Below are 23623 nucleotides of genomic sequence, written 5' to 3' on the forward strand. Positions count from 1 at the left end.
ACAGCAACACTAGGGGGGATAATTATGTTATCCATCGCTAACCTGCAGCTCTTTGAACTCTTTGAACCAGGCACGTGCACACATAAGGCCTGAGGGGTGCTTGAGCCCCTGCCCTTTTTGCCTCGTTTTAAAAATTGCCCTTTTTGTGTGTTTTTTTAATGAATAAATAAATTCCTGTTGTGCAAAGGGATGTGAAAAAACAGCAGTATAAAAACGCCACGCTTATCGACCGTACGTATTTCGTAAGTAATATGGTGTTGGGAGTATGTTGAGCCTATAAAGCCGCTTCTCTGTCCGCTGCGGCTCCGCTCTGTCTCTCACAGAGGAGAGAGAAAGAGAGAGAGAGAGAGAGAGAGAGAGAGAGAGAGCTGCCTCATCTAGAACTCCACCATGCACATAGATGAGACATGACAGTGGAGCGACTCGAACCTTTGTGAGTTATAAATCAATTAACATAACTTCCTTGTGGGGGCTAGGGGCTAACAAGTCGCCTTCCACTTTTTCAACGTGCTTAAATATGAGTCATATTTCAGAAGAGCGCCCACTTGTGCTTGTTAAAGGGATATTCCGGTGTAAGTTTAATCCATGTTCTAACACAGTGACACCGAGTAGGACCCCCCCTCGAGAAATAAAGTTTGCAGAGCACTAGCTCACGTAGCTTTAGCATCCTGAGAAACGACCGCACGATAACAATACAATAGTGTAACAATACACTGCAGTAAATGGGTCCAACTATAAACCGCCACCAAAAAGCCACAAATAATGCTCAAAACAGCACCAAACTTCAGCAACAGTACAAATAGGGTCTCAGCACATGGTCCGGGGCATCTAACCTCCGCTAGCTTAGCTGGATTTCTATTGTAATGCTAAAAACAGATTTCAACTCTCCTTCATCAGCTTCTGGGTTGGGTAAGTCAAGTTACCGAGTGCGGTTAGAAATGCTCAATTCCGTTCTTTTCCCTGTCCGCTCTCGATAATAACTGTCATTAACTGGCAGGTAAGACACACATGAACTTTGATTGCTTTTCCATGGAGTCATAATCATACATTTTCATCCATGAGCTGCGGAACTCTACGGCACTCAGTAATCGACTTGTCGGGACTTCCCGTCAACAGGAAGCTGCTGCAGAAGAGTGGTTGCTGAAGTTTGTTGCTGTTCTGAGCATTATTTGTGGCTTTTTGGTGGCGGTTTATAGTTGGATCCATTTACTGCAGTGTATTGTTGTCGTGCGGTCGTTTCTGAGGTTGATAAAACTCTTTAAATTAGCGGTCTGCTAACTTCACGGAGTCACGGTGTGTTAGACCATGGATTAAATTTACACCGGAATATCCCTTTAAACTAACTGCTTGTTGATGAGAGTTAAGAATGATCTGACAGCTGTCTGTGTCGGCTGTTTATCTTGCCACATATCTTAAACTTCTTCCAGATATTGAGTTTACTGGGACTTTGCTGTTGTAAACATTGCTGTTCCTACTAACAGTCAAAGTAGCAGTCACAGTAGTCATTTCTTGGTTTTGTCACATTTTTAGATGTGTAGCCGGTATTTTTAGTTTGCACTTGCCCTCCAATAAATAGCTTAATAATAAACCAGTGTTTTATTGCTTTTTAAGAATTGCAGCTGAATTGCATGTCTTCTAAACCTCAGTATTATGATAATATGAATAAACTCAAGAAATGGCAATTGTGTTTCACTCACAGCTACACAGGATACACAGCTAAGTAGTTAGCTTTCTATAAGTACTTTGTTTATCAAATTTACATTAATTAATCTACATATTGTGTTATCAAGGCCTGAAAAAAATGTGGCGTGTGCTGTGCACGCGCACATACTGCCCTTTCCTGGCTTTGAGCCCCTGCCCCTCTATAGTCATGTGCACAACCCTGCTCGAACAAGTCCGCATGTCTGTCAGCTGAATGTTTCGCCAAGTTGGACGTGTTGGCTCCCTTGGTCATTACGGATTTAAAGCATTGTTTACAGACGAGCTTTGTGGTGTCCGTGGGCTTGCCCTTACTGTCGGCAACTGTCGGCACTTTCGCTCGTGCGTCTGCTTCTTCAACATGCCTAGGATGGTCAGCAGGAGCACTCACCCTCGTGCTGAACCATTTCTTTGAACTATGAGAGGAAATTGGACAGCTCATGGAGAAAAAGGGCAAACCAGTGGTGGAATTTCAATCCCCAAAATGGATGCAGGATCTAGCATTTATGGTGGATATAACATAGCACTTGGGTAATCTGAACAAAACACTGCAAGGCTGCAAAAAAGTTGTCACACAGTATTATGACAGCATACGCATACTCAAGTTGAAGCTGACTTTGTGGGAGACTCAACTTTCGGGTGGTGACCCTGCTCATTTTCAATATCCATTAGACGCATGATTATTGCACAGGTGTGCCTTAGGCTGGCCACAATAAAAGGCCACTCTGAAATGTGCAGTTTTGCTTTATTGGGGGGGTCTGGGGGGTCAGAAAACCAGTCAGTATCTGGTGTGACCACCATTTGCCTCAAGCAGTGCCACACATCTACTTCGCATAGTTGATCAGGTTGTTGATTGTGGCCTGTGGAATGTTGGTCCACTCCTCTTCAATGGCTCTGCGAAGTTGCTGGATATTGGCATAAATTGGAACACGCTGTCATATACGCCGATCCAGAGCATCCCAAACATGCTCAATGGATGACATGTCCGGTGAGTATGCTGTCCATGCAAGAACTGGGATGTTGTGTACAGATCCTTGCAACATGGGGCCGTGCATTATCATGCTGCAACATGAGGTGATGGTCGTGGATTAATGGCACAACAATGGGCCTCAGGATCTCGTCACGGTATCTCTGTGCATTCAAAATGCCATCAACAAAATGCACCTGTGTTCGTTGTCCATAACATACGCCTGCCCATACCATAACCCCACCGCCACCACGGGCCACTCGACCCACAACATTGACATTTTAGAGTGGCCTTTTATTGTGGCCAGCCTAAGGCACACCTGTGCAATAATCATGCCGTCTAATCAGCATCTTGATATGCCACACCTGTGAGGTGAGATGGATTATCTCGGCAAAGGAGAAGTGCTCACTAACACAGATTTAGACAGTTTTGTGATCAATATTTGAGAGAAATGGTTCTTTTGTATATAGAAAATGTTTTAGATCTTTGAGTTCAGCTCGTGAAAAATGGGAGCAAAAACAAAAGTGTTGCGTTTATATTTTTGTTTAATGTATTTTGAGAAAAAAATATTACAATGAATAAGTGTTACAATAAAAAATATATCAGTTCTTCATCAGAGACCATGCAACATAGATATGTTGGGCTTTACTGTGTTTTTCCATGCACCTCTGAAACACTTAAACACAACTGTCACAACAGTCTGACACCAAAGCAAGATTAAGTGTCATACTGACTCGTTTCTTTTTTAGGTTCCTTGAACCACATTAGGAGTTCAAAAGGAGTTTCAAAAGTGAATTTGAAAATGTCAGCCGGTGGGCCCAAATTTGAGTATCACTGCCATAAGAGCCTTACATCAATATTTTAAATGAATCATCACATGACAGATTTTTATGGATGATGGATCACTCACCCAGCCTCCTTGCTGTACAAGCCAGGAGTAGAGCTGCTCTCTGATGACCTGGAGAACCCAGCTTATGACTGTCCTGATGTTGTCTACATGGTTGGTAGTCAGCGCCTTGAAAGAGAAGAAATAAAAACTTTGACTGCAAAAAATCCACTATATGTCACTATCATGACTCTAGAATTTTAGCTGTTATGTGTATTTCACAGTGGCATCAATGTTCTACAACGATACACTGAAAAATACTACAGTTTGTGTTTGTTGATTAGGCAACATCTCTGGTTCAGAGAGGTGAAGCCACCAGAATCAACTGAGCAGATTGAGGAATGTAATGAAACCATAGCTGACTGCACCATCTGTGCTGTGGTATACATGATGATGTAAGAAATATAACAGTTCAATGATCTTTTATGCTTCCTGTATCTTTTTCAAGTAAGAAAGGTCAAGTAAAATTGAGAACCCTTCAGAGACAACCCAGGGTAATGGTTGGGATACTTTTTCTGAACTACTCTTTCAATAATCTTGTTTCAAAGAAACAACTTAAGTACATTCAGACCAAATCCGGCAGTGAGGTGGTGTGGGAGTGTCACTCCATGGTCTGTTTTTGTGAGGTGTTGGGAACCCCTGCTGATCAGTTTGGTTAAGCTGCTAGGTTATTATGCTACTAGAATGCTGGTTGTACAAGTGATCATTTGTCCATATTGACAGATTAAAAATAACAGTAAACAACCAGAGTGCAAGGCAGATCATTACTGTGTGTTTTAAACTGAGCTTTAATGTCAGGCTGAGTTTCTCCAAAAGTTGACTCTGTCTCAACTTTTTCACTTTTTTCAGCCATAATGGAGTGCCCTGATTAAAATGAATGGGAAACCAGCGAAAAATCAAATTTGATGGTCAGTCCAGTTTTAATAGACTGTTTAGTATACGGATCTGCAAATACTGAGGAGATAATGTTACATATGACATGATTTTAAAACAATTATCTTGTCATGATACAGATTTGTTTATTCTATGATAATTTTGACCCAGATATTTTCATTCTAATGTTCCGTTCAGTTATGAACTGCAGAGTGTAACTCCGAGCAGACCTCTACGAGTTGTGGCTAAATTGTGGCTGGAAGAAGTGTTTAATCCATGTCTTTGTCTTGCGTGTTTTTGCTAGTGCTAGCTTTACAAGCATCCTCATCATCTGCACAGGTTTCACCATGCACGGTTCATAGTACATTAAGATCGATCCAGAGGTCCTTGTATCGGTGTAGTCATATCTTTTACTTTAAAACCAGTATCTGATTCATAAAGGTGAACTGTTACACCCCTAATTTTTATCATTATGTGCTGCTTTGTGCTGCTTTAGTGGGTCACGGGCGCCATGGTGGGTATGACCAGGTTGAAAAACATCAATATTTAATCAATTTCGGGTGGTTACTGGACATCAGTTAACTGTACACATATAACAGGAAATCCTTTAAGAAATCCGTCAAATTAGTTATTGCGTGAAGAAATGCATTACTGATGAGCATTATTATTGTAGCGCATTACTATAAACACTCCATCTTGAAATGGTACCTAAAGTTCTAGAACAATTGTAGCCCGGTTGAATTGCACTACTCTATGTGGTATCTGTTTCTGTTTTACCTTGTATATGAGTCTGTAGGCCAGATGGAAGAGAGCCACTACTCGACCCCAGTTAATGCCATCAGCAAAGATGCTCCTGGCCACCTTCATGAAGATGTCCTTAGCACAGTTGCCCTGAACCTGGTTGATCAGTCTGACAGAAAGAAATGTCAAGAATTAACAGTAACAATGATTTGATTCTATTTCATTTCTTGGTGGATTTCTGTGAAAACTTGGTGTTGTTGGTAAACTGTTTACATTTGCTGTGCTAAAAGATACTGACAGTAAAAACACCAACATCATTTCTATTACCATCATTACCATAACAACCATCATGAACACAGCTCAGTGCTCCTGCCTTTATCAGCAGTTTGACTTGGATTTCATGGTGTTTTACATGTTTTTCATCTTAGTTATTTTGCAAATTCAAACAAAGTGACAATAAAAACCATGGTTAACACTGTGTAAGGTAATTTTTATAATATTTCAGCTCAAATATTAATATTTCAGGAAAGTATGATGAGTTTTTGTGATAAAGTGACATAACGGTTGACTGTATTTTTGGCTACAATATTCATAGCATGACAGTTTGATACAGGCATATCCCTAGTTCCTGTGTGACCTGCAAAACTGTGGTCATGGTAAGTGTGACTGAGGTTTTTCTTTTTTTTATATATTTTATTTTTATTGAAGAAACAAAAGTCAGCAGGACATGCTTCTTGCACTGTACATTTTTGTTTTAAAACAAAAGAAAACATTAGAGACAAAGACAAAAAAAAAAACCTAACAGATTACAACACAAAACACGAAACAAATCCAAAAAACAATAAGTCTGTGTAGTGGAGAGCCAGGTGGAGTTACAGTACTAATGACTCTTTTACGTGAAGTCTGCTTTATATGGGTTAATAAAGTCAATCCATCCTTTCCAGCATTTATTAAATATGTCTGTCTTGAGTCTCAAACATTTTTTATATTTTTCCATTACAAAAATATCATGCATCACATTAAACCAGTCAGTTAAATTGGGTGAACCTTGGCTTAGCCATTTTTTGGTGATGGCTTTTTTACTGGCGACCAACATGACTCTGAACAAGTAAGCCTTGGAGAAGCCGAGAATCTGTTGTGGCATCATGCCTAAGTGACTGAGGTTTTTTATTTTGCAATCGCCTCACAACATCTATGTCTCAACAATCAAACAGCTTTAGTGTTGAGCTACTGTAGCAAATTCAAGCTCTGTTGCCATTGTTGACCAACGATTAACCAATAACTAATAGATCAGTTCACCAGTGTGGTCCACCAGCTGTTTGTGAACATGAAGCACAGCTTACCGTTGGAGCTCAGCGTTCCTGTTCAACTCATCAGCAATCTTGAGCAAATGTTCCACCACTTCTTTGATTTGTGGATCCTGTTGTTCATCTGGCCTTCCTCCCAGATCCTGAGAGGAAACGTGTCGATCGGGGTCCTCTGTGTTTATACGTTCAATCACATACCTAGGACATATACAGAATGACTGTGGACTTTGTCCTCCATCACTTACAATGAAAGATCTCTTTGCAGTCAATATAGACAGATGAATGATTATAGCCAGCTGCTGACAGTGGTCAACACCGGGACAGTTGTCCCAGGCCATGGTTCAAGAGATGGCCCAAAGTGTGGCTGGGGTGAGTGCCCCTTTTTTCCTCTTAAGCCACTCCCCACCAAAACGCCAGTGCACATCCCTGGTGATATGCATCCTGTGAAAAGATCCCTTTTGCAACATTATGCAGAAAAAAGTTTGGATTAATATAATACTGCGCAGCCCTAGATGGATTTGGTCTAGAGCAAGTGAAGTTTCTTGAAGTGGATTTTTATGCTGTATACAAACATGTGTGTTATATCTGGTACTTACCTTTTGTTTTTAAATCAAGTTACAAATAATATAATAAAGTTGTTCAATCACTTGGCCTGATTTCCACAAGGTCACACATGCTTTCATATCATCTTGATTAAATTATTGTCATCTAATAATGGTAATGTTCTTATAACAATGTTATACTATACTTCAATTCTTATTCGACTGCTCTAAACAAACAATAATAATAATAATAATAATAATTAGGTCCGGGACTCGATTAAAAAAATTTATCGAATTAATCAGAGGCTTTGTAATTAATTAATCGAAATTAATCGCATTTTAAACGCATATAAATATTTGACCTGAGAACAGTGAGAAGCAATTTTTTTCACATGGATTTTAGTATACCATTGAATAATGACTGAATACAGAAGCTTAAGCAACAAAACATTGTTTGGGTTTTTTTTTTTTTCAAGACCAACAGACCAGTGCAATTTTTGCCATAAAGTGTAGCAATAGCTTATTTAGGAATACATTTCAGAGATTTAGGTAGCCTATAGGTAGGTAGACCTTCTGTTAACTAAAACACTTTTTTTTTTTAAGTAAAACACAATACTTTCAAGAACATTCAGAACATTGGAAACCCTGACTATTAGAAAACATCTATCTTCAGAGGCCATAACAGACTTTATCAACAGTTGATCTAAACAAATCAATTTCAGTCCAACTCTCTGTAAATAACCTTGGCCAAAACAATAAAAAGTTCAACATAAAGTGCCAGTTGCAACAACAACATAATAAATAGTTGCTTAGCATTTAGGTGATATCTGAGGCTTGATATGCTGCGGTGATACGCAAACTCCTTCTTGCATAATTTGCACACAACCGTGCTCTTATCTACGCTGCCATCCGTCCGCTTTTTAAAACATAATTTCCCATCCACAGGGCCAACCAATGCGGTCTCATCTGCTTCTTCGTTCATTGTTGTTGTCTGAAGTCATGAACGCAGTGCTGGGCAAGCTACTCGAAAAAAGTAGTGAGCTAAGCCACAAGTTACTCTACATTAAATTAAGCTTCACTACACCAAAGCTACTCCCCAGAGAAATGTAGCAAGCTCAGCTACAGCAAAATGGCAAAAGTAGCTTAACTACATCAAAGCTATTTTTTTTTATATTGGAACAACTTCATTCCAAGTCAAAGCGATCTCAGTGATCAATAAAATTATAAATCAGACAGACAAGCAGGCAAAAATGTTATGTTCAATTGTTTATTAAACAATAATTTGTGCTTTTTGCTATTTTGTATATTTTATTATTCAACTATCAATGCACACTTAATTCTAACATCCATGGACAGACATTCACCTTGCTACCACAGCAATAGCCACCCGGCTTACACTAATGGACAGTGTCCTACACTGTAGCATATTAACATAATTAAACAGCAGTCTAGTCTTCTAGTTTCAGCTTTATAATTTATATTTGATATTTGAGTTAGTCTATTTAGTTATTGTATATAATTCAGCCTTTAATTGTATTTGTTTCTTTTACCTACCTAATTGTTTTTGGATTTTGATTTATGTCAAGTGGCTGTAACACTTTAATTTCCCTTTGAGATTAATAAAGTACTCTATCCATCAACCAGTGTCTCATATAACTGGCAGTTTCAAAAGTGGTATTTTTATTAAGCCCACTCTGTAGTAGTAGCTATATCTACATACATTTTAAGCTAATCATTTTGACTAATCACCATACTTAGGTTTTGTAGAAAATGCATTTTTGCTGTACCCTGTGCTGGTTAAAAATTACAAAAGTAATAATTCAGAGTAATGTAAACTTTTCATACGTTTCTCTATTCTCTTATTTCCCCATCTCTTACCTCCTATATGTAACGTTACTGTATTTGTTTATTATTCAAGTTTGTCTTTTGCATCCCTCGGGATCAACTCGTCTCCGTCCTCCTCACCCTCTGCCATCTTTCCATCAAGTAACGTAACTCACTCAAGCTAACCTGTCTGTGCAGCAGACACGTTGTAGGCAAGGATTAGTCCGTGGTGTCACCGTCATACGGAAGTGCTTCTGTCGGCTCCACATACACGGCCATGTGTAGCGGTGGCATCACCGACTTATCCTTTCATTTCAGACCGCGACAGAAAGCTCCGCTGCGCTGAACTTCAGAGGTGTTCATAAAAATGTAGCTTGTGTGGACGCTACCGCGCTACTTGGTCAATACAAGAGCAAAGCTACTGAAAAGCTATTTTATTCAGAAAGTAGCGACGCTACCACCACGCTACTGAGAAATGTAGTTAAATTAGTAACGCCGCTACTTGTAGCTATGTTACTGCCCAACACTGCATGAACGCTATGCATGAACGTTTGTTGGTGCTCCAGTATAATCGGTACCCCTGAAACTCATCCAGTGAGAAACGTTCCGCAGTGCAAAAATTAGTGCGATTAAAATGCGTTAACTTTTTTAACGCGTTATTTTTTGTGTAATTAATTAATCGTAATTAACGCGTTAAAGTCCCGGCCCTAATAATAATACTTAATACTAATAGTTTATCCTGTTGTTATTATGAGACTTACCCTCTAAGTACCACTGCTCCTTGCTCCAGGATGGGATCATCGATGACATCTGGAACAATGAGAAGACTAATTAATACCTACAATTATTTCAATCACTGAGAGCAATGTTTGTTTGAATGTACAGAAAAACAAGAATATCAGTATATCAACTCATCCTGTTATCATGGGTAAAGTTAAATGGACTTGCATTTCTATAGTACTTATCCCGTCTACTGACCGCTCAAAGTGCTTTACAACTCTGTTGCATTTACTCATTCACAAATACGTTCATACACTGATGGCAGAGGTATCTTGCTCAAGGATATTTTGTTGTGCCACCGGGGGAGCTGGGGATTTGAACCAATCTACCTCCTAAACCACAGCTGCCCCAATATAAGAAGAGAAGTGACCAACCAGGGGGGCCATGTTGAAATGGAATAACTTTGCTTGTAGTGTGGTTACAGTGCTTCCCACAGAATCAGACTGTAATTGTGGTGGTGGCTGTCCAGCTGGGGTGCCATAGAGCATGCACACTCAAGACTTCAGGCAACTCAGCTAACTTCCGGTTTAGTGCCGAGTTTACTTGAATGAGGATAGAATAATTGTAGTTCTTCTAGACTTTCAAAATTGCATTGGACCGAATTGCTCAAATATTGACAGTAATACATGTCATTTTGCAGGGTTGTGCCATTGGACTGCTTTCGCTTTCTAATCTAAAATATTCCCACACTGCAAACATTTGATCCACAGGTTTGCCAGAGTAATGTTACATACACATCTGTGTTCTACCACAAATTGTGCTCTGGTGTAAAAAAAACAAATATAAGAAGAAAAGTGACCAACCGGGCGGGCCATGTACAAATGGAATAACTTTGCTTGTAGTGTGGTTACAGTGTTTCCCACAGAATCAGACTGTAATTGTGGCGGTGGCTGTCCAGCTGGGGTGCCATAGAGCATGCACACTCAAGACTTCAGGTGACTCAGCTAACTTCCGGTTTAGCACTGAGCTAACTTGAATGAGGATAGAATAATTGTAGTTCTTCTAGACTTTCAAAATTGCATTGGACCAAATTGCTCAAATATTGACAGTAATACAAGTCATTTTGCGGGGTTGTGAGGATTTTATTACCATTTTACAAATGCATCTTTCACAATATTAGCTTTTGGTGGAAAAGTCCCCAGTGCATTACATGACAACATAGTTACACGGCTTGGCCATGACCAAAACTGGCTTCAAGGCCTGGTGCTCTTAGTGGGGGCTTGACCTTGTCGATGAAGCGGGCCGTCTTCTTTGCAGAGGTCAAGCCAACCACATTAAATAGTCCTCCTCTTCGTCATCGGTTTTTCAAGCGCGTTAAAAACCATACCGCCATCCACTGTATTGGAGTATATAACATCATGCTATTCACTGATGGGTGCACTATATTGCATACATCTCTAAAAAATAGAAAATCAATACGCTGTGGCCAATGTTGAAATAAATTAATGTGTGGGAAAGACTGGGTTACAATTTTACACAAGAACTGATTTATTCAAACTGATTTATAATTTGACTTTTGTAACCTCTGATGTAAAGCATATGAAGTGTATAATGTGCTCCCTGTTTTCACACTGCAGATATTGTGCAAGTTTAGTCTAACTGTTAAAATTACTTGTCATGACTTGTCAGTCTGAACAAATGAGTCTTGAGTCTTTTGTGGAAGATGGTGAGTGATGTTTGCAGTTCTAACATTGGTCGGAATTTCGTTCCACCACTGAGGTGCCAGAACAGAGAAGAGTTGCGACTTCGCTGAGCGGCCTTTGTTTTCTCTCAGCGATAGCGCACCAGCCGGCCAGCTGATATAGTAGAGTGAGGAGCCAGCACCATTGTATTGAATCAGATGCGGGCCGCAAAAGGAAACCAATGGAGATCACAGAGGAGAGGGGTCACGTGGAAGAATGTGGGTAAATTGGAAACGAGGCATGTTGCAGTGTTCTGGATACGCTGCAACTAGGGATGTCCTGATCAGGTTTTTTGTACCCCAATCCTAGTCATTTAATATTTAGTATCTGCCGATACCTAGTCCCGATCTGATACTTAGCCTTAACTAATATTTTCCACTCGTAATACAGCTGCATTAAGAAAAGGAATACCTGCAATAAAAGCTGCTCCTTGATTTTTATTTTGTTGAACAAAGTACACTGAACAAAAATATAAACGCAACACTTTTGTATTTGCTCAAAGATATAAAATATTTTCTATACACAAAAGAACCATTTATTATCAATTGCAAGTGTGTGCGCTCTTCACAGAGGAGTGATAGAAGGCCAGCAGCAGCTTTGTGTCCAGTTGGTTTTTCCTGAGGACACGCAGGAAGTGTAGTCGCTGCTGAGCCTTCTTAACCAGGGCCCTGATGTTGTAGGTCCAGGAGTGGTCTGCGGAGATGTGGGTGCCCAGAAACCTGAAGGTGGTGACAGTCTCCACCTGTTCTCCATTTATGAGGAGGGGGGTGTGGTCATGTCTGTTCTTCCTGAAGTCCATGATGAGTTCTTTTGTCTTTTGGATAATCAGGGTCAGGTTTTTGTCTGAGCACCATAGTGACAGTTCCTCCACCTCGATCCCTGTACGCTGTCTCGTCCTCGCCTCGGATGAGTCCAACCACTGTGGTGTCATCTGCATATGTAATAATGCGGTTAGTTGGGTGAGTTGGTGAGCAGTCATAGGTGTACAGGGCGTACAGATGAGGGCTCAGAACGCAGCCTTGAGGGGAACCAGTGCTGAGTGTGAGTGCAGTGGAGTGGTGGGGGCCGAGTCTCACAGACTGTGGGCGACTTGACAGTTTCTAATCCAATTGCAGGTGGGGAGGGGGATCTGTAGTTCCAGCAGTTTGGTGATGAGAATGTCTGGAATTATGGTGTTATATGCTGAGCTGTAGTCCACGAAGAGCATCCTCACATAGCTCTTCTTGTTCTCCAGGTGGCTCAGCGCTGTATGGAGTGTGAGAGCGATGGCGTCCTCTGTAGAACGGTTTGCCCTGTAGGCAAACTGGTGGGGGTCGAGGGAGGGAGGGAGACAGTCTCTGATGTGCTGGGAAACTGATCGCTCCAGGCAGGTTTTTTGGGGATGGGGACGATGATAGGCCTTCAGACATGTGGGGACGGTGGCATGTGTCAGGGAGAGGTTGAAGATTTTGGTGAGGATCCCTGCCAGTTGGTCTGCACATGCTTTAATCACTGCCCCTGGTATACCGTCAGGACCAGCAGCTTTTCTGGGGTTCACTGCTCTTAAGTTTTTTCTCACCTCGTGCTCCTGGAGAGAGAGAGGTGGGGTGCTGGAACCAGGGGGAGGCAGTGACTGCAGGTGTGTGGTGGTGGTCTCAAACCGGGCAAAGAAGCTGTTTAGCTCCTCTGCCAGTGTGCTGCTGCTGTTGGAGGATGTGGGAGGGGGGTTGCCTTTGTAGTTGGTTAGGGCCTGGATGCCCCTCCACATCTGACACGGGTTATTGTCCGTCAGGTATCCTTCTATTTTGTTCTTGTAGGAGACCTTTGCCTGTTTGATGCCCCTCCTCAGGTCAGCTCTGGCAGTGCTGAAGAAAGCTCTGTCTCCCGTCCCGTGTCTCTGATCAGGGTCTGGACTTCCTTTGTCATCCAGGGTTTTCTGTTTGGAAAGATCCGGATGCGTCTATCCTCGGTGACGTTATCTACACAGCACCTGATGTAGAAGAGGACAGACTCGGTGTGTGTGTCCAGGTCCTGATTTTCGAAAATGCTCCAGTCTGTGCAGGCAAAGCAGTCCTGCAGCTGGTTGAGAGCATTTTCAGGCCAGGCTTTGATGGTCTGGGTGGCTGGCTTTGTTTGCCATCTGAGGGGGGTGTAGGCAGGGAAGAGGAGCAGGGAGAGGTGGTCTGATTGTCCGAGGTGGGGGAGGGGGGTCGCTCTGTAGGCATGCTTGATGTTAGAATAAACAGGATCAAGCGTGTTTTCTCCCCTGGTTGCACACTTGACGTGCTGGTGAAATTTGGGGCGAACAGTCTTGAGGCATGCTTTGTTAAAGTACCCAGCAATGATGTGCACGCCATCCGGATGAGCGCTCTGTTGTTTACATACCATGAGCTCAAGCTGGCTGAGTGCTGTGCTAACGTTAGCATGGGGAGGGATGTAAACAACGGTTACTATGGCAACCGTTAGTTACCATGGCAGGTAGAAGGGTCGGCACTGAACAGTCCTCAAGCACATAAACAAAGAGTCCCCCTCCCATGCTCTTACCGGAGGCTTCAGTCCGGTCGCAGCGGTGAAAGGTGCGTCCTGCAAGCTCCACGGTAGCACTGGGGATATGCGGGCACAGCCAGGATTCGCTAACAATCAAAAGACAACAGTCACGGATGCGCGGTTGTAGGCGATCTGTGACTGCAGCTCATCTATCTTGTTCGCAAGGGATCTTGCGTTTGTGAGGAAGATAGATGGTAGCGGAGGTCTGTGTGGTTGTTTCCTAAACTGATTTAGTAGTCCTGCCCGGCATCCTCGTTTCTGCCTCCTTTCCCTGCGCCGCCTCCAGTGCTGGCTGGACCCGGTAACAATCCATGGGGTGCCCGGCGGTCTCGCTAACTCCGGTGGGATGCCGTGGGTCTGTGCGAAGGCACCCGTGATTTCTATTTTTACCTGAAAGCCAATTCTTATCAGGTCTTGGCGACTGTAGATGGGCCTCTGTGGCATGTGTGTGCCAGAAGAACAAAAAAATGACTTATAAAACACAAAAAGATGCAAAATAACAGGTAGCTCTAAGGCGCTGCATCTGGACGAGCCGCCGTTGTCATAACAATAAGTTGCATGATAATAATTAGTCACAGAGGCTGCAAGTCCAGGCGAGAGATGACTAGCGCTGGGACTAGGAGTTGCATAGCATCCTTTGTAACGATGCGGATGTTTTAGAGGGCAAATCTGCAGGATCAGGCCACAGCTTTGATGTTGGGGGTGCAGGATAGTCCGTCGTCGAGGATTACGCCAAGGTTCCTCGCAGTCGGTGAAGGCGATACTGTGATGTTCTTGATCAAGGTTTAGCAGAAGAGCTTGTTTTCGTCTGTTTTTTTGAGATTTGCATGCTGGTGTCAACACGGAGTGTTTAATTTTAAAAAGTAACCGGATGTTGTTTGTTATTTCGGCGCTTGACTTCGCAACGCAGAGGACCTGGTCGAAATTGACACATAGACTCAAGTGAAACCTATAAGATCCGCTGGCGTGGCGGAGACGTAACGCAGCGGAGACGTATCCAGTGGAAATTGGCCGTAACACTAATCATTGTTATAGAATGTTCGGTCGGTAACCCATGTCCATTCTCCACCTGCTCATGGGTTATTCATCAACGTCTTGTGTTCGCCTTACCGTGCTGGTTTAATAAACCAGAAAAAAATAAACGGAACATGACTTACAACTCCTACCTTGTGGCTAGTGATCGATCGGTACATCAGCCAACCGATATTAAGGTAAGTGTACCTATTAGGCCCACGTACCATATAAGCCCACTTGCGACTTCTGAGTCAATTAAAAAAATAACTACATCACCATTTTTGCTGGTTCATGATTCTTCCAATGAAGCCGCTTGTTACATAAATTATACTTTTGATTGTAAGCCAATCAGATTTGTCGATCTTGAGTTATCGAAGCACATGTATGACATGTGCCTGCTGCTCCCAGAAGAAGTAACGAAAAAACTTCAATGATTTTGATGCCCTGAAAACCAGCATTTTTTCCACATTTCTACTCCTGCTTTTGGTGAGTACTCATTTGTTATCGAAATTTAAGAGATTAGTGCTTTAAATAAAACATATGTTAGAATTTTACTAGAATTAGAAATGTTTTTTCATTTGTAGTCAAAATATGTGTTTTAGCATGCTAGCCCACATGCTGCATCAATACCGTCACTGCATAGCAATTGTTTTGTAGACAGAATATCCTTAAATAGATAATTAGTGTTTCCCATTAATTACTTAGACTGTGGCGGCCCGCCATGGTCTAATTTGTCCCGCCACAGTCTCAGAGTGAACCGAAAAAAATTATTACACTTCTCATAATAACATAAAAGATCTGTAACTTGTGCTTCGCGCTGCAGCTTCAGCAAAGCATCTCTCACTCCCGGTCAGTAGGCTCTGCCCCCCCTTGCTGTACGTGGCGCGCGCACACTCATACACACTTTTATTACTTACATACTTTAATTTTTAAAAATTGCGTCTGTCCAATTTTGCTTCGGGTGCGGGTCGGGCGTCGGTATCAATTTATAGCGGGTTGGCTCGGGTGCGTAATGTAATTTGTGATACTGTCGGAAAACGGGTCGGATGCGGTTTTAATTATGGCGGATACAGCCGGGTGCAGGTTTGATAAATAAGACCCGTGCAGGACTCTGTCCTACAGCCAGCAATATGTCAATATGTGAACTGCTCCAAAAATCGAAGTGAAAGTAAAAAATTGCGCTTGCAGCATTGAGTGACCCAGCTGTCTGTATATCGTTCGCATGAGTGGAATGTAGGGAGAGTTGTATAAATGTGTATTTTGGATGTTTTCTCTCCACTAGTCTGAAAGAAGACATGTTATGGAAGCAAAATAGCCCAAAATGTTTTTGCCTGCCATGTCTGCCCTTAAGGCTGCAACTAATGATGAATTGATGATATACCCTCCGAATCCATTTAATTTTTTATTACAGTTTAGCTTACAGTTTAATTATTTATCAAAAAATAAACTAATTCAACACAGATAACCACTTTTGCTTTATGTCTTTGATGGCTCAGATGTATGCTCTAGTTGATTTTGTGTTTTCACCATTCGTATCTATACAACCAATGTGTTTGTGATTAAATTGTGTACAAGGGCACACCGTTCTTCATAGATCTAGCCTCTTAATTGCTTTCAAAGTGCACCAGATTGATGCAATTAACTTTAAAATGTTAAAAAAAAAATCTTCCGGGGGAGCATGCCCCTGGACCCCCTTACAGGGTCCAACCTCCACCCACCACAGTCTCACAAAATCCTGTGGGAAACACTGAGATAATACATGTGTATATTTATCTTTATTTACTTTTTAATTAACATTTTTACCAAGTGGGCTTAAAGGGGACACTAGCAAAAAAAAAACACCATTTAGGGTGGATGTAAATGAGTAGAGCCAATTACTTAAATGCATGATCAATTGATACTTTTCATGTTATGTTAGTACAGCATATAGATTCATGTCATGTTGTTGTTTTTTAATGTCATGTGTGTAGAAAAAAATATTCTGACTTTTAACCAGAAATTCACTGATGTTCCCTTTAAGCCCACCTGCTCCCATTAAGCCCACTTAGCTGAGTTTCAATGGATATTTTTTCACTTTTGACTTTTGAACCATTTTCCTGCCTAACATTGACCTCACCTAATCAATCAGCTTCATAATTCAGATAATTAAATACCCAAATTTAAATATCAGTGATATTGCATAGGTCAATTCATTCTGGATAGGCCTACATTCTATCCTACCATTAGCGTAATTTTCGACCCTTTACTTTTCAGATGACATGACTAGAGCACGGAAAAAGTACAGCTCATGCAAACACATGGCAGAAGCATGCCGCCTTTCAGTTCTTGCAAGAACTTATGGAGTCGACAGGAAGTCGTTGAGGCAGAGAGTGAAGGGGCAGCTGAGCATTGATGCACAACAGGGACATGAGATCTACCTGGGTCCAGGAGTAGAGCAGGACATTTCAGAGTGCCTTCAGGTAGGGTTATAGTGACTGAAAGGCTAATAAGAAGATGACATGAAAGAGTGAGGTCATGAAAAAGTGATTTTGCCTAATCTAGTGGTGTGTGTGTGTGTGTGTGTGTCCATGTGTGTCCAGGACTAATGCTTTGTTATTCTCCATGCCTTCAGGTCCTTTGCCAATGGGGTTGGGGCTTTACCCGGACGGACCTTCTCAATCTCGTTCAAGAGTTTGTCATAGCCAACGATCTTCCAACCCCCATCAAGAACGGAAGACCGGGTCGAAAATGGTTTAACCGCTTCATGCGGGACCACCCGGAACTGACCATAAGGAAGTCGGAACAGTTCCCAGATGCAAGGGCAAAAGCCACTTCTGACCCAGCCATTCTCACTGGCTGGTTTGCACTTCTTGAAAAGGAGATGGTTAAAGCCGATTGCATGAATAAGCCTGAAAACATCTACAACGTAGATGAGACAGGCTTCATCACAGATCCAGCAGCAGGCAAAGTCTTGTCAAGGACAGGCAGCAAGAACGTGTACCAAAACACAGGCAGCAGTGGGAGGGAACAGATCACTGTCTGCATAACAGGGAATGCAGCTGGACAGACTCTCCCACCCTATGTGGTATACAAGGGGAAACACCTCTATGGATCTTGGTGTGTTGGTGGCCCCGACGGTGCCCGCTATGCTGTGTCAGACCATGGAAGGATGGAGAGGGTCATATTCAAAGACTACTTCTTGCAACTCTTCCTCAAGGAGTCTGAGAAGTGGTCCAACTTAGCATTCCCATGGATACTAATATTTGACAGACACTCTTCTCACATCTCCCTCAACCTTGCCTTAAAGGCAAAAGAGAACAACGTAGTATTGTTGAGGCTGCCTTCTCACCTAACCCACATTCTCCAGCCACTCGACAGAGCAGTGTTTGGGGAGCTGAAGAGGCAGTGGCGAACAAAGCTGCGGGGGCACTCCAGAGACAAGATCAGAAAAGAGGATTTCCCGTCCAAACTGAAGGCGGTGTTGGAGATAGGTCTCAAGGGTGAGAATCTGAAGAGTGGGTTTAAGAGCACTGGGATTTACCCCTACAGTCCAGACAGGGTGATGACAGAAGAATACACACCATTCACTGCAGAAGATGGTCAACAACAACCACAACTACATACTCCTCTAAGTTACCATGTGTGCACTCCATCTCCACCTCGTACAGCCGAGCAAACATTGAGCTTTCCGGGTAACCCTGCACCACTACTGTATCCCCTACTACACACCCATGTTCCATATCTGTGGACAAAGAATCCATGTCCCAGATTATCCTCAGTGTAGAGACTGTTCCTAGGTCCAACATTCTCAACATCACAAATATTGAGATTGCAAAGCCTGCAAATGCAGAAATGTCACAACCCCAGCCATCAACTTCTGCAACCTCAAGCTCTCCACCCTCATCAAGCATCAAAGATTACTTCCTGCAACACATCATGCCAACAAAGAAGAGCAATGTAGCCAAAAGACAGCGACTCAACACTTTAAAATATGGAGAGTCTCTAACATCTGAAGAAGCTTTGTTGCGTCTTGAGGAAAGTGAAAGGAAGAAAGCAGCAAAATAGAAACAATCAAAGGATGGCAAGACCAAGAGCAAGAAGGCTCCTCTGAAGAAGACAAAAGCATCAGAGGCAGTGAGTAAAGAGGCAAATGAAACCTGTGCCACAACCTTCACAGAGGAGAGAGACGTGTACTATGCTGTCATGTTCACAAAACCAGCAGCATATTACATCGCACGATCACTCAACGAGTCAGCACCACCAGAGGGTGAACGGTATGTGATGAAGTTCTTAGACCGAGGGCCAAACAATACATACTTCCTCCCACCCAGGGACAAGATTGAAGATGTAGAGCGCAAGTTCCATTCTATTTGTACAATCATGAGGTCATTGAAAATCTGTACAAAAAAAGGATGAAAGCCATCTAACAAGCTAACAAGACTTGTTAGTGTAAGGCTGACAAGCAAAGACAACAACAATGTGGGCAAAAGGTTGAGAAAACAAACAAAACAAAGCTTACTTGTTACAATGTTACACTACTAAGTTAGGCTACATGGAGCAAAAGATAGTGTAACTATAATGACAAAATCACCTCAAGGAGCCTAGTCTTGATTATCTTGCTCAAGTTAGGCTATCATACACAAGTTTCAAGATGTTATGACTGTTGTATACAGTATGTTGTTTTTTAATGGATGTTTATTGTTATGACTAATGAACTGTGTGTTTTAGGATTGTACCTGTAGTGGGTCTTTAATGTTACTCCACAATGGTTTTAATTGTTTCCACGTAAGCTGTTTTTATGTTTTAAAAATCAATTAAAGTTATTTGTTTAATTGTAAATACTGAAATTTACTTGTTTATTATCCTTAAAATATTAGTACTGAACCAGGAAACTGCCTTTCTTTCAGTCATTAGGTCTTCAGAAATCTAGATAAAAACATCTGCACTCTCAACCAGCTGGCTGGACCAGAAATTTTGGCCAATTATAAATGCCAACAGTACAATGTAGGATAGAGATACAGACAAAATGACAACACATATTGAAAGATGAGGTATTGAAGAGTAATTTCCATTCTAATTTGATTTTGTTAATGAATAGTTTTTTGGCTACATTCCAAAGAAGACATGTTGTAAGTTTAGCTTTTTCTGTGTTGACAACACAGCAAAAGGCTGATCACGCCTATTATGCCATTTACAGGCCAGAGGAAAGGAGTGGAGACAAAATGAAAATAGCTATTGAGAGCTAAGACATTACATTTTTTTAATAGAATACGTTTGGATTGTTAAGATTTTTATATATATATATATATATATATATATATATATATATATATATATATATATATATATATATATATATATATATATATATATATATATATATATATATATATACACACACACATATTTATCAACAAATCATGAAGTGGGCTTATTTGGAACACCCATGGGCTTAATGGGTACATTAAGTACCCATAGCGCAACCCCCCCTCAAGAAGAGCTTTAATGATGAGAGATATGTTTCATACATAGTTGAATAATAATAATTTGTGTTAACATGTATCATGTACCAGACAAGTGCACCGTGATGGACTAACTACTGTTTAGAGCCATTTGCACACGTTAGCCTTAGCAATCCAGTTCAATGGTGGCTAAGTTTTTCAGTCAGCGTCAGCTACCAAACAGAAGTTAGTGTGTGTGTGTGTGTGTGCGTCTCACTTTGTGGGACACTCACGCATCACAGCGATATATGAGAGTGCTGCGCCGACTGAAGGAGAGCTTTTAAAACTTTGAGAAAAGTTTTATACTTGGTTGAATATTCATTCCTGTTAACGTTGATGCAATTTAGAACAGAAACTTGAACAGTTTGTTGCTTAATGCGCATCTGACATCATGTTATTTTCCTCTGCTAATTTATCTTCTGGGGTTGCCATTCTGGCAGCTTCTTTTACATTTTTGTTTAGACCTACTAGTGTGTTTTCTTTGCATATTAGGTGGCATAATAGCCTAAGACATGCTTATTTTATTTTATATAGAAAAAATTGAAACCATGGCAGTCTTAAATTACAAATCAAGCACTTTATTTCAATGGCTACTTATTTATTTATTGTTTATTGTTTTCTTAAATTATTTAAATGTGTTGACAAAATACATTTTGTGATGACCTGATAATATCTGTCTTATAATATGTCAGCAAGCAATGCATCATCAAGTCTGCGTAGATGTGGAAGCCTTTTACCCTTGCACAGTTAACCATATGTACCCATCCATATGATGCACACATAATGTGGGTGATATGAATGTAAGTTGATTGCACAAGATTGACACTGACTTGTGTTTTTGTTTTTAAAGAAATGGCAGAGCAGAAAACCAATCCAGTGTGGCAGCATTTCACAGAGCCTACTCCTGGAAAGGCTCGTTCTACCTCACCTGTTTTTTTATATTTGTTAAATAGTGTTTACTTGTACTTGTTCTACCTCACCTGTTTTTAATATTTGTTAAATATTGTTTACTTGTTCTTGTTCTACCTCACCTTTTTTAATTTCAATAAATGTTGCTTTTTATTAAATTGAGACTCGTAACATTTGTTATCATCATTGTGTAATTTTTATGATGTAAATTGAGGGAGCAAAAGTAGTATCGGCTCCAAATATCGGCTCAAGAAAATCGGCAGTCCGTATCGGTCATCGGTTAAGGCTGATGAAAAAAAAATCGGTTTCGGCATCGGCCCTAAAAAATCCATATTGGTCGATCCCTACTTATGGCATCTCCAAGGGAACACAGTCACCTTTTGAACTCTCTGACAAGGAAATTGGTTCCTTTTAAATTACCAATGTTAGGATGGGCGTGGGCTTTGTTTTCAAGGACTGTCCTTCACAATGGATCCAACACTACTGTAGCGCTTCAGTGTTCTCCTGCACTACAAATCTTGTTCTCCAGATCGAAAGCATGTTCATTTGGTACAGACCACCACAAATGTCATATCATCACGTTTTTAATAGTATTGTATGAAAATGTAAGTTGCAAACTACAATGCAAAAATTATCATTCCAACTAATCGGGAAACATATTGTGATAGAAAATTCTTGAAGTATGGATTTGTGTAGCATATCTTGCCACCCTATGTCTTACTTTTGCATGATCAAATTTTTTAAGGCAATAATATGACAATTAACTGTGTAATGCAGTATAATACAGTAACTACAGTTTACTTTCTAAAATCTATAACAACCTAGTTAACCAAAAGAGCCCCAGATTGTTACAGTAATGCCCCCTCTACCCCACGTTTGTTGTGCCCTTAAAATAAGTTTGCATCTCCACATTTAAAATTACAGGTTGAGGACACACTCACTCACGTCTCCCAGTGTTTCTGTCATCGTGCTGGACTTCAGCAGGGCGAGATTTCTCTCAGTCCGTGCACTTTAAGAGCGACTCTGCTAGCTAACTATCGTTGTTACATAATGAGGACAATGGCATTTTTATAACCATGTTTATCAGCAGGCCAACTTCAATTAACCGACAAAGCAGACACAGGGCCCTTTCGGTTCTTTCAGCATAGCCGAGCAACTATTTTCAGCACTTTTAACCAGCAATTTTCAGTATTTCACAGCACAGCTCTGCTGTTATTTGGCTTTGGGGTAAACCACGAGACAAAGCTATTACTTACAGGAAAAAGTCTTTTTAACTAGATAATGGCTAGTTGGGTTAACGTTAATGTCTCAAGTAACGTAATGTACTCCCTAGCAACATACATTACGTCGATGTAAGTTGTAGTTCCTGTTTGCTGACCTAACTTGTTGGTGTTAGACTGTGGCTAGAGCACCGAAAAAGGTGACCAGTTGTGGTAAGGGATAGGGACAGGTTATTTACAGGTTAAGGTAAGCGAAACGCTCATCGACGAGACTCCTCAACACACTCCAATAAAACACGATTACATTAAATCTCGTGTTATCTGGAAGCATTTTCGCGATTTTAGCAATGGCAAATGCGACGAAGTTAAAAGTGCCGAAGTGAAAAAAGGGTTATCGCTTTACTTGTGTGTAAGCCTGAAATGGCTTCACATACCTTCCCCACCCGCGGCGCCCTGAGGCTCCTGGTCTCCTTTCCTCTCCTCTTCTCGGCTGTCAGCCATGGCTTGAAAACTTTCCGTTAGTTTGGAGCGATGAAGGAGGAATTACCTGCTTGCTTCCGACATGAAGCGCAAGCTCAGCCGAATACAGCCACTCGTCTGGACGTGACTGTTCCGTGAAATGTTTTCACATTCCACAGAGGAACGAGGAAGTGACACGGAAACGCACAGTACCGGCTGGCACGCCTACTGTATGGGGACTACGTGAGGGATTTCTGGTAATAATCACCACTCTGCAGTTGCCACAGGCAGATATCGAGATTTTGGTATTGTACGAAATTGTTGTTTCAGCAGTTTTTATGCTTTGAAATTTTATTTTAGTAGTACGGAGCACTGGAGGTGTCTTTTTGTTTTGTTATTTTCAAACGCAAATTACCAGGGGCGTCACTAGGTTTAAAGGACAGGGGAGGCTTAGCCCTTAAGAGATGCACAGGATGTGAGTGAACGTAGCGCGTGAGCACAACATTTCAGAAACAGCTAACAAAGACAGAGAAATTATTTATCATTATTATTTCAGTCTGTTTTTTGTTTTTTTTAACACAGGTCAAGCCCTGAAAAATATTGCTTGAATTACAGTAATATTAAAGTCTGTGTAAAGCAAATTCAGCCATTTTCTTCAAACACATTAAATAGGTCATAAATGTATGTCCTTAAAACATGTAAAAAGCCATTCAAC

General features: G+C 41.2%; 1 protein-coding gene across 2 annotated transcripts in view; it reads right to left on the reverse strand.

Annotated features, from left to right (window-relative positions):
* LOC115580393 (apoptosis regulator BAX) overlaps positions 1–23228 on the reverse strand; it is a 29484-nt gene extending 6256 nt beyond the window's left edge. The window contains exons 1-6 of one of the 2 annotated variants that reach the window (XM_030414682.1): positions 22884–23228; positions 9600–9648; positions 6509–6670; positions 5202–5334; positions 3576–3680; positions 2434–2760 (exon numbers count right to left, since the gene is read on the reverse strand). In XM_030414682.1, coding sequence (XP_030270542.1) covers positions 2668–2760; positions 3576–3680; positions 5202–5334; positions 6509–6670; positions 9600–9648; positions 22884–22950 — 609 coding nt within the window. In that variant the 5' untranslated portion in view covers positions 22951–23228 and the 3' untranslated portion in view covers positions 2434–2667. Of the gene's footprint in view, positions 1–2433; positions 2761–3575; positions 3681–5201; positions 5335–6508; positions 6671–9599; positions 9649–22883 lie in introns of those variants that run through there. The other variant, XM_030414681.1, reaches the window with a different exon arrangement.
* Positions 23229–23623: the final 395 nt, after the last annotated feature.

The sequence above is a fragment of the Sparus aurata genome, chromosome 4 (genome assembly GCF_900880675.1).
Source record: "Sparus aurata chromosome 4, fSpaAur1.1, whole genome shotgun sequence".
Lineage (NCBI taxonomy): Eukaryota > Metazoa > Chordata > Actinopteri > Spariformes > Sparidae > Sparus > Sparus aurata.